Source organism: Amblyraja radiata, chromosome 25 (genome assembly GCF_010909765.2).
Source record: "Amblyraja radiata isolate CabotCenter1 chromosome 25, sAmbRad1.1.pri, whole genome shotgun sequence".
NCBI lineage: Eukaryota > Metazoa > Chordata > Chondrichthyes > Rajiformes > Rajidae > Amblyraja > Amblyraja radiata.
Window position 1 is genome coordinate 27284102 of NC_045980.1, and position 12407 is coordinate 27296508.

Consider the following 12407-nt stretch of genomic DNA (forward strand, 5'->3'; position numbering starts at 1 on the left):
TTATGTGATGCTGTATGCAGACAACACAGAAATGGACTATCTGATCATACTAGGCTGTGTTGTACTATAAATATCTTCTCTCATTCCAAAGGATGTATCCCAGTTTTTCAAATTATTTTTCTATAATTTTTTCCTACTAATTTAACTTCCATTTGAACGTCTGTAAGCTTTATGCTCAAACATGTTTTCTAATAACTCCCATCACAAAATGTTATGGTTCCTGCACTTGAACTTTTTCCCTTGCCACATCCACCCTGTCCCAACTATACTGCAGATGCTGGAAATTTGTAATAAAAATAGAAAATACTAAAAACATTGTTTACCTGCTATTACAAACCTTTACTCGCCTCCTCGCCAAATTAATGTGTGTCATCCATATCACCTCGGCCTCCTGACATTTCCTTGGTTCTCGCCAACCCTCCCTCTTCTTTAACTTAAAACATGCTTGTTTTCTAACCTTTCCAGTTTCCAAAACTTACCACACACTGATGCAGGAATGGCACTCGAGTTTTTGCTTTGTGGAATTGTCCAGAATTCAAAGTTTTTATTTGGCATGCTTAATATTATAAATAACAATTATCCAGACTGTATTTGAAAGCAGTGTTACAAATTCAATTTTCTCAGTAATGCAAAACATTTGCAGATTTATTTTTGAAATGAATGTTGCAATTTATGTTTGGTGCTTTAGCTATGTTGCAAATTTCTAACCGTATATGCTTTAGGATTTCGTTCCTGTCATTATAATCAGGCATGATTTATTTATAATAGTCCTTCATTAGGAGCAACTATGTACAAGCAGATAGACTCATCTCATACCTGAAAGCGATACATCTCTCCACTCCTCACATTGTTGTCCACTGTCCCACCAAAGATATACATTGCATCAGAAATTACTGCTGCAGCATGGAAAAGCCGTCCACTGGGCATCTGTAAAGATGGAAGTATTTAAGTGGTGAGGTAACTGAAGTTACTTTCAGATGTACTTTATCCCTATAGCTCACACCCTCTAGTTCTGGCAACTTCCTCGTAAATCTTTTCTGAGCCATTTCAAGCTTGACAATAACTTTCTTATAACATGGTGCCCAGAACTGAACACAATATTCTAAATGCGGTCTCACCAATGCCTTATGCAACTGCAACATGACCTCCCAACTTCTATACTCAATACTCTGATTGATGAAGGTCCAAACGCCTTCTTGACCACCTTATCTACCTGTGACTCGACCTTCAAGGAACCATGCACCTGTACTCCTAGATCCCTCTGCTCTACAACAATACCCAGAGGCCTACCATTTACTGTGTAGGTACTGCCCTTGTTCAACATCCCAAAATGCAACACCTCACACTTTTCTGTATTAAATTCCATCAACCATTCTTCCGCCCACCTGGCCAATCGATCCAGATCCTGCTGCAATCTTTCACAACCATCTTCCCTATCTGTAAAAACACTAACTTTTATAGTATCAGCAAATTTTGTAATCTTGCCCTGTATGTTCTCATTCAAATCACTGATGTAGATGACAAACAGTAATGGGCCCAGCTTCGAACCCCGAGGCACACTACTAGTCACGGGCCTCCAGTCTGAGAAGCAACCTTCTGCCATCACCCTCTGCTTCCTTCCATGGAGCCAATTTGCTATCCATTCAGCTATCTCTCCTTGGATCCTGTATGATCTAACCTTCCAGAGCAGCCTACCATGCGGAACCTTGTCGAACGCCTTATTGAAGTCCATGTACACTCTTGAACCATATTGCACAACCCTGACCACAACTGTACCTCAGCTCTGAACTACAATGGACTTTGTACAAGATTGCACTGTTTACTATTGAGCTTGTTATCTAGTAGAACAGATAAATTATATTATTGTTTATTGTAAATTTATTTGTTTTATAGTTGCTTTAATATGCCTGTAAAGCTGCAACAAGAATGTAATTGTTCTGCTCCAGGTGCATATGACAATTAAACAATCTTGACTCTTGTGATAATAAAAATGCAGTGTTACTTTTCTGCCACTAGACAGTGCCAACATGCTTCAAATGAAGGGGTGCCCATTACGAATCATTTATTCAACTAATAATTCAATACATGCATTCTCAAATGCTATTACAAATTGTAACCCGCTAACAAATAATTAGATTAAGGAGAAATGAGGGGGAAAAATATGATGGTCATAAGAGCCACCATCAACTCAATAGGCCAAATATCCTCCTCTAATTTTGTGAGGAAACATAAGAAATATTATGTAGTCATTAATCCAACATGGATTACAACCTGTAATTTAATCAAAACAAAGGGGAACAGATGGTCCTAAATGACAGAGTCAATAACATAACCCATTCATTTCCAATAAACATGGCAGGTTTGGGGCAGAGGTAAGTAAACAGTTCAGAACACTGGAGAACGATTATGTCCTAATCTAGTTTACGTTCCTTTGGTATCCTATTCTGACGAAAAGCCCCACTGGCTTCAAACTCATCACAATAACTGAATAGACTTCAACTATATTGGAAGACAAAGTAGAAAAAATGAATCTTGAATTGTTTTTGCCCTTGAGGTCTCCATGGAATAGTGTAATAAAGTTTCTCAGTTTGGGGAGCAAATTATAATGCACTGATTTTCTTTCACAAAGTGGATACAATGCTATCAGACAATCCATAATTATTACACTGTACCAATGTAGTCGTATCCCTGACAGGATCACCATCTTCCGGAAAACCATGCATCATCAAAGTCAGGAATTCACCATTTAGTATACAAAACCTATTGATCCATCTGACGAATTGTCCATTTCTGGTCTGGAGTTAGTTGGATTTGTTAAGCTGTTTATCATTTACTGAGCTGGGAATCCTCTACCTGGCTTCTAACCTATGGGAGATGTAGATTATGCTGGCACAATGGTAGAGTTACTGCCTTACAGTGCCGGAGACCCGGGTTCGATCACAACTATAGATGCTGTCTGTATGGAGTTTGTTCGTTCTCCCTGTGACCGCATGTGCTGCCTCCGGATGTTTCCCTTTCTTCCCACAATCCCAAGATGTGCAGGTTTGTAGGTTAATTGGCTTCTGTAACTTGCTCCTAATGTGTAGGATGCAAAACTGGTCTAACATGGAACTAGCGTACAGGCGATCGTTGGGCGGCATGGACTCAGTAGGCTGAAGGGCCTCTTTCTACGCTGTATCTCTAAACTAAACTAAAAACTAATTTAAACATGGACACTACCATTCAGTAATCCAGCTGACATTTTTTTCCCAGAGCCAAGTGACCAGAGACCACTAACCGAATGAGATCTCAAGAAGGATCTGCGGCTCTATCCCTACCTGGCCCTTTGGGGCAGAGTGAATGAATTCTGGCAACAAACCAGAGATATTTTGGGCAAACAACTAAATAATATTGCCCTATGTTTTTCTTTTATGTTTTTCCATTTGTCTCTTCCTTTTAAGTGATTGAAAAGGAAACTCTCAGAGACGTCTGCTCAGGTTAAAAATGGGGACCCGACTATGTATATTAATGAAAAGGATTTGCCTAGAACAGTTGCAAGGTCCAGAGCTAAAGTTCAAGTTAGATTTAAAACACAGTTGGGCTTGTGTGTAGATCAGAGAAGAGCAATTAATAACACGTTAATTAATCTTGCCCTCTTTTTATAAAAGGTCATAGATGAGAAATCAGTGTTGAAAATAGCTCAGACCATAGGCTATCTTGGCAAATTAGGGTTGAATGTGCCAAAACAAAAATCAAATCTGAATAAATCATATTGTTTTAGCATTATCATCCTCAGATAGTCTTAAAGCAGTTTGCTGAGCCTTGACAATGAGAGTGAAAGTTTTACAAAACCCATTATCAACTGTTGCCTTTGGCAGTTACATTTAATGATTCACCTCAAATTGGCAACATGAAGAGTATGATCTTCCAAGTTTGATTCTTCCTGGTTTTACATTAACTATTTAATTCTGAAAATGCCATTGCTTTGAAATATGTGCAACATATCTAGATTCGCAGCTTTTGACAGTTATAGCCACTTTTATTTAGAGGACATAGAAGATCAAATGGTTTGCTGGGTTACTGCTTTCGTTTGAAATGACCTGGGATTTTCCAAATAATTTATCACATTACACATTTTGGAATGTAATATAAATACTGGAAAATATTTAGCCTGCAGTTTCACTTACACTCATTGGTGGTTTTTAAAAACAGGAATTCCAAGACTTCAACGTTCCATTTTGGTCTTTCCTTTTGAACTAACATTCACGCGACTAATTCCCCAGCAACATTTCTGATATAGGTTTATTTAACTTAGTAAAAAAAATGTGGTTTAAAAAATACACAGGCAAATATCAGGCAGCAAAGCACATTTTGGCCTCAGGGCAGAAACAGAATATAACTTCACATATTATCTATTATCCATTGTACTCTGTGCCATTCATAGGCACTTAAATTTCCTTTCTCCAATTTGCACCCTATTAAACACTGCAATTTTATAAAAAACAATTAAGTCAATGGTTAAGTAAGACTCATTAAAAAAAAAAAAATCAGGCAAAATGACGTGTCAGCAATAAAATAAGTGGAAGAAATCAGAGCGTTAAACCCCAAGTTTTGAAGAAATATTCTGTGTTGTAACTACACAGGGTGGGCCTGATACAAGGCCAAAATAAACACATTTGCAAGATCTCTGTCTCTGCACACACAAGGAAAGGTCCATTGTTAACTAGTGGCAACCTAAAACAAAGGCTTTTATGCTGGTTACAGATAATAGATGCTCTTCCTCTTCCAGAGGAAATACTTGGTGAAAGGATGACAATACATGTACTTGCACCTTAAGTGAATAAACAACATTTCTTAAACCGTGGGAAAGGTTCCCAAAACACAAATCTTCCTCACTTTGCAAGCTGGTGGCATACAATAATTATCTTCCACTTAGATCCTATATGTTCAAATTGTATTGATTTCCTTGGAATTTGAGAGTGAAGTTCACAAATGCAAATTGTACACATAATGAAATATTGTACAAGGCTTAATCAACTTACCATGAAATCAGGATCATAAATTGCCTCTGTGTACAAGTTGCTCCCCTATAGTTTGAAGACAGTAAAATATACATGGTGAGATTCAAACACTGAGAATATGATGGCACCTAAAAGTGGCATGAGATTCTGAAGTTTATTAGATAAAATATAATACAGATGAATAGAACAAGAGGAGACATGCACGGATTTTAAACACTGACGCATTAGTTGGGCTTTCAACATAGACTACATGTTAATTGTCCCAAAATAAATTTCAACGAGAAAATGCGTTGGAGACACATTGATCAGCCAAGATATTTGAAGAGAAAAAGGCATTTTACATACATTAATCTTCGTCTGATGAAAAGAACAATGTCTTTTCGTGGATGTGTAATATCTGCACTTCGTTTTTGATCCCAACTACCAATATTGATTAAGTTGTTAAAGTAATGATTCTATTTCAAATTTTGTCAAAGGGAGGGGTCCAGTCGCTGATTTTTTGGCGATCTGCTAAGCCCATGACAGTCGCCTAAAAATAGCCTAAGTGGGGCAGGCCCTTAAGTAAGACAGAGAAGGCAAATACTCCTTAAAGACAATGGTACAGCACACTCATTCATGCACCCTTCTGTACGTTTTGGTACTCAACATGCTTTCATAATTAAAAACAGCTACTATCAAGCAGAAAAGAATTGAGCATGAAAGGTTTAGTTTAGTGTAGTTTATTGTCATGTGTACCGAGGTACAGTGAAAAGCTTTTGTTGCGTGCTAACCAGTGAGAACCAGAAAGGTGACATTTCATTCAAACTACTGCTAAGAAATTGGAATTAATCAGAACTTTCAAGGAGGGACCTTTCCAGCTCAAAATTGCTTGAGAATTTGCTGAAAACAGTTTCAGTAGTTAGCTGAAAACAATTTAAAAAATCCAATGAAATCAAGTTATGTCAATATTTTTCAGAATGCTATGAATTTTTTTTTAAAATCCTACATTTAAGCTCAGTAGAATACAGGACTCAACTTACCACACTGTCTGGGCTGGGCTGAATGACCTCCCATGTCTGAGAGTCCACATCATAACAGTGTAACTCATTAGGCAACGTATTGTCTGCAGCACCACCAAACACATAGAGATGTCGATCAAATGCTACCATGGTGTGACCGTACCGTCTTTGAGGTGGAGGCGGAGAGCCTCGGAGCAAGTGTTCAGTGGGAATCCTTGTCCAACTACACATGAAAGCAAAACAAATTTAAGCTATTTGTGACAACTGAAATACAAATGAATATAAAACAGGTTCATCACCCATGGGACAACCTCAAATGAGTAATGTTACTGAAAGTTGTTCTTATTTACAGCTGGAAAGAGATTACTTAAAATAGAATAGCCACAGTAAAACATGGCACAACAGTGGAGCAAAGCTTGTTCCACTCCCAGAATCACAGATGTATGATCCAAAGATCACGAGATTCCTGTCTGGCTGTATACGTTCTGACATTGTTAATAATTGAAATTCTACTTCAACAAATGAACATTGGACGGTGTCATCTTATAATGAACACCAACTTTTAGAGGGGAGAAACAGAATTGATTAAAAAAAATGAAATGAAAATAGATTTAATATAAGTGTATACTATGGTGAAACTACATACAAATACTGGAAAATATCTTGTCTGCAGTTGCACAGGTAGCTTTTGCAAAGGCAGTCTGAGCACAGATATTCTAGACGAGGATATAAAGCATAAACTGGCACAAATATCAATTCAATTGTAAGTGTGCAAAGACTCAGATCAAGTAATGGGTCTCAACCCAAAACATCACCATTCCTTCACTCCAGGGATGCTGCCTGTCCCACTGAGTTTCTCCTGCATTGTGTCTACCTTCAAAAAATGCTCTTTATTCAGAAATGATCATATATTAACATTAAGTTATCAGTGATTTTCTCTGAACATAATTACCTCTATAAAGTCATTTTTACAACTCCCAAGCGACTGAACACTTGCTGAGTAAGTCAGGGAGCCTTTGCATCAACATTTGATGAGAAAACAACTTCTCTAAATCCATAAATCTCATCTTTCCTGAGCAGAGTTTCCTTTCCTCAGGACCTCTGGCACTCAAAGAAGAATTACACTCGTTTATTAAGGATAACAGCAATTAGAAAGAATAAATACTGAGCACGTACACTTTTTCCATGAATTCAAACTGAAAAAGATTATTGGTGATCTTTGCCCCACTCTGTCCTGAGAAAACAAACATCTTGTCCTTGCAGACAGCCACAGGGAAGTTACAACATGAAGGAGGGATCTCTCCACTCTGCTCAATCTAAAACAAAACAGACACAGCAGATTTTATTTGTGATTGCAACCTACAGAATTGTTTTTCCAAACCAAATTACTTAGACAAATGCAAGGCTGATAGAAGCAGCCTAAAATGAATACTATGCGGACCATGAAGAACGTAAAATCTGGAATGAGAGGAAATTTTCAGTATGAATGTAGTACAACAGAAAATTAAGCCGGTCTCTATAAATACAATACTAAAGGTTTTCCAAATATAGGATAGGATCTATTAAAGGCTGAATGATCTAAAAGAGGCAGAAGATAGACTCAACAGAATAAACAAATATATTGTAGCTTAATTAGAGAAACATAGAAACATAGAAAATAGGTGCAGGAGTAGGCCATTCAGCCCTTCGAGCCTGCACCGCCATTCAATATGATCATGGCTGATCATCCAACTCAGTATCCTGTACCTGCCTTCTCTCCATACCCCCTGATCCCTTTAGCCACAAGGGCCACATCTAACTCCCTAGATGATGCTGCAGTCAGTGTTGTAGTAAAGGATGCACTAATGATATTGAAAATAATTAAAAATAAAGAGCAGATATGTAGAAGATTGATAGTAGAAAAACTGTCCAGTCAAGATGAGGTGCATTTGGGGTTACAGCTGCTGTTTGACAGTGCCAGAGACCCGGGTTCAATCCTGACCTCGGGTGCTGTCTATGTAGAGTTTGGACCTTCTCTTTGTAACCGCTCGGGTTTCCTCCGAGAGCTTGGGTTTCCTCCCAAATCCCAAAGATGTGCGAGATTGTAGGTTAATCGGCCTCTGTAAGTTGCCCCTAGTGTGTCGCGAGTGGATGTGAAAGTGGGATAACAGAGAATTAGTGCGAATGTGTGATCGATGATCGGCCGAAAGGTCTGTTTCTAGGTTGTGTTTTTCAATCAACCAAACCACAATAATCTATGGGGCTTGTTCATTTTAAGATTTCACAGCAGCTTTAATTGCAACTAATTGCTATATTTCCATCTTCTTACCTCATCCCAGCATGCCATCTCTCTATCTTGGAGACCTATGGTCCACATATCATTCAGTCTGAAAGAAAAGGTATTACCATTAACTACCATAATCAACATACAGTATCTCCATATCATTCTGAACATATCAAGAATTTGGTTTCTAATGTTAGAATATTGTATTCCATCCAACAATGTAAAAACTGCCCAGGTATTCCCTGTTTGCAAAATGCAGGATAAATCCAAAGTGATTAATTAATACCCTGCCTACTGTCAAACATCCAAGTGATATTAAGAGGCACATATAACCTAAAATATGCTAGGCTGATGAGATGAGGTTTGCTCAGATTGCTCTGCTCTTGATGTTATTAAGGCCATACAGAATGTCCATACCGAGGAAGGTCTGAAGAAAGGTCCCGACCCAAAACATCAACTGTTTATTTCCCCCACAGATGTTGCCTGACCCACTGGGTTCCGATAGCACTTTTTTTTTTGCAGATCTGCATAATACTCTAATCCATCTAAACCTATCAGCTACCAAGTATATGCTGTAATTGTATAATTGACTGCAATTTCTGATCAACATTGCAACTTAGACTGCAGTTTAGCACTTTAATATTCATCTTACCTTGCATTGCCATCATAGCCTGCAAAGATCCAAAGCTTGTCACTGTAAACTGTAGCTCCATGAGCTGACCTTGCAACTGGCAACCTGTAGTCCAAATAAGTTTTACAGTTTTATGTACTAAATTAATGGTCATCAACCTTCAGCAAAATATACAAAACACAGGAAAATTCTGCTTGTGGACCACTAAACTGGTTGAGGAGTTCAGATAGTTTATAGTCACTAATTACTAAAGAGTACATTAGGATTCTCACGATGATGATACTTTATTGCCACACAGACAATGACAAGAAGCCCTACTTTGTGTGGCAAGGTAGAGCTGCTGTCTCACAGGCCAGAGACCCGAGTTTGATCCCGACCACGAGTACTACCTGTGTGGAGTTTGCACGTTCTCCTTGTTACTGTGTGTGTTTCCTCTGGAGGCTCTAGTTTCCTCCCACATCCCAATAACATGTGGGTTTGCAGGTAAATTTCTCCTGGTGTGTAGAGGGTGGATGAGAAGGTGGGACAACGTAGAATAACATTACGTATGTATGGCATGGACACGGTCGGCTGGAGGGCCCGTTTCCATGCCAATTCTACTGAATTAGAAAACTAATAAAAAAACCCTAAATAATAACAATGTGTTAAAAAAAAAACCCATAGCTATATCTTTATGGTGTGCTTTATTCTGTTTTATAATTCCATGTATCCTGACAGAGAAAGATGACTAGTCTGTTCCACATATTTGATACAGAGCAATATTTGCCGAGAACTGATAAATTATAATTATAGAATGCACATTTATTGGATAAAAAACAGATTTAAATGAGTAAATAAATATTGATGGATTACATTTACGCTTTATGCATCATCTGCAACTTTAACTGCAGAGACCGAGGCATTGATTGAAAGACCTAATCAGTCAATTTATTCTTCTTCTCTATGATAAAATAGCCTTGACATTGGGAGAGAGGATGGGCAAGCCAGGGTCTGTTATTGGTTTACAAGCAAACATGCATGCAACAGGGGGAACAATTGAGAAATGGAAAAAAATAATTGACATTTATACACCAGAATTACATTTTATTACAATTTGCCAATGAAAGTCCCTATGAAAGCAAATTTGGCTGAAGCAACATCACATGTCATTGTGTTGCAGACTGTCAAAATGTTAATTAATGCTCTTGGAAATCTATTTTGAATAGTTGATAACAGAGTCTTCAAAGATGTTTTAGAGCTTTTCCAAAAACAAAACTTCTCACGGCACAGGAAAGTGGAGCACGGTAACATCACTCTACCATCCACCCCTATAGTTCCAGATATCTCCCTCCAAATCGGTTAAATTAAACACCAAGCACAATTATTGACAAAGCTCACCTGCCCTCTACTTTCCATTCTGTCCACTGCCCTGTGGCAAACTTGTACTCGAACAGATCATTTTTGTTCTGCAGGTTGGAGTTGGAGTAAATATCTCCCGTATAGCCACCTATAAAAGACAAGATAACTCGAGTTCACTGATCAACCAGCAAAGTTGACCTCATAACCGTGGCGAATTCCATCCGCAACATAATATTACCTCCTGTTCTGAGCTACATTTTATGCTTTAATGATTTGCTGAATTTAACTTTTTTGAATTTTCAATACAATTCAAATAAGTAAAGTGGTTATGAGCAAGACCAACTCCAAAATGAAAGCATATTTTCTTGACTGATCTTCTAGTGCAGAGGGAGTGCTATATTGTCAGACAAAACACAAAACCAAGGCGCTCCCAGCCTGAAGATGCCCTGACCCAAAATATTGTCTGTCCATTTTTTCCCTGCCTTATCCGCTGAGTTCCTCAAGCAGTATTTTCTCCCTGCCCTCTCCGGTTGACACTAAGGATTTCCTTGTATTAATTACAGTAGTGCAAGAGAACACTGATGGTATCCAGACTAAGGTTTCCCCCACAACGTTATTCCATATCATTATGGCGCCGATACATCACTGACTGAGACATCATATAAAGCACTATAAAAACATGATTCTCTTAACTATACAAATTCTTGACTCACTGTAATCATTACAATAACAACATATTGCATATCTGGATTTTTCTTGGCAGGTTATTTCTAGGTTTTGTAAGGTCTAATGTTAATTTACGGAAAGCCTCAGCAGCAAGAATCTGTAAGCTTCCCCACAAGCAAAGCAATAAATCATCCGTCTCACATTATTATATTTATGCAACTGCACAAGCAATCGATCTGTTGTCAAAAACTGCTACTTCAGGAAGTTGGCATGTAAGGCAAGAGAGTTTATTTTGCTGACAGTTTTTTTCCCTCATTTTGCAATTATAACAGTTTATATTTGTCTATGTTTATTGAAGTCAATACTTCACTGACCTGCTGTTAATCCATGTACATAGGACATTAAAACAGAAATTCCTTCCTTGAATCAATCTCTTAAGCCACAAGCATGCAAAATTGAAGCTCAACAGAAATTAATTCCTGTTTTGTTCTAATGCACTGATCTTTTCAATTTGCTGCTTACTTTAATTGCTTCAGTCCCATTAATACAAAACAATATAACGTTAAGACTGCAGGAGGGTTAGATTAATGCAATTCTTCTACAGTCCATGATAACATAAAATCCAGACTTTGTCTGCTTCTGAGAATATAGTGATTTTAATAAAATTACCTTCTGGAAAGAGATCAATACGAGTTGAAATTGTGAAATGTACTTCAAGTCTAGAATAACTTGCAACGAACATGGATACTATGTACTTTCCAGTGATTGCTCAGAACTCCCCACATTCTAATGTAGGGTGAAGCATGAAAGAAGGGAAACATATTTGCAAAATAAACACTTAAAGATTATATTCATTTGACCCTATTCCCAAGCTTTAAAATGGTTACCGATAGTCTTATAACTGAATATAACGAGCAGAAATTCATAAACGAAAGAAAGCATTCCTAGAACTCAGCCCATTATGACTTACCAAACACAAACATGCTGCTTCCATACACCACAGCAGAATGATGGTACCTGGGTGCAGGTGGAGTTCCAGTTGTGAAAGCCCTGATCAGGAAAGCCAAAAGCAAATTAACATTGTATTCCTTGTCACTCTTCTGTAAACTAAAGTGATTTGTATGTAACCAATCTCCTACATTATACACCATGAGGGGAAAATTTTAGACACTCTGGTGTGCTGGAAGTAGAGTTACCAATTATGGACAAAATAACAAATTTGAAAACACTGATCAAACTTCTGGAGCTCCATGCAGAAAGTTTGAACTATTCAACCATTGAAACCGGAGACCCAAATGTAGTCCCAAAACCCAAATATAGTCAGATAAGGGCATTAAAGCACCTGCAGCAGTTGTCAATCAAGGTTCACACCAGGAATATATATTTTTTCCACTCAATGCACAATTAAGATCAATTACAGCCAACAAATTGAACACAGATTTCAGTTGGTAAAAATATCACTATCTCCATATTATTAAAGATCCAATTTCACACTAGAATATTACTATTAT

General features: G+C 37.8%; 1 protein-coding gene across 3 annotated transcripts in view; it reads right to left on the bottom strand.

Annotated features, from left to right (window-relative positions):
* lztr1 (leucine zipper like transcription regulator 1) overlaps positions 1–12407 on the bottom strand; it is a 38041-nt gene that overhangs the window by 18742 nt on the left and 6892 nt on the right. For all 3 annotated transcript variants that reach the window (XM_033043594.1, XM_033043593.1, XM_033043595.1), the window contains exons 4-11: positions 11867–11946; positions 10270–10378; positions 8914–8997; positions 8307–8364; positions 7175–7314; positions 6020–6221; positions 5022–5066; positions 817–927 (exon numbers count right to left, since the gene is read on the bottom strand). In XM_033043594.1, the coding sequence (XP_032899485.1) occupies positions 817–927; positions 5022–5066; positions 6020–6221; positions 7175–7314; positions 8307–8364; positions 8914–8997; positions 10270–10378; positions 11867–11946 (829 nt within the window). The remainder of the gene's footprint in view (positions 1–816; positions 928–5021; positions 5067–6019; positions 6222–7174; positions 7315–8306; positions 8365–8913; positions 8998–10269; positions 10379–11866; positions 11947–12407) is intronic.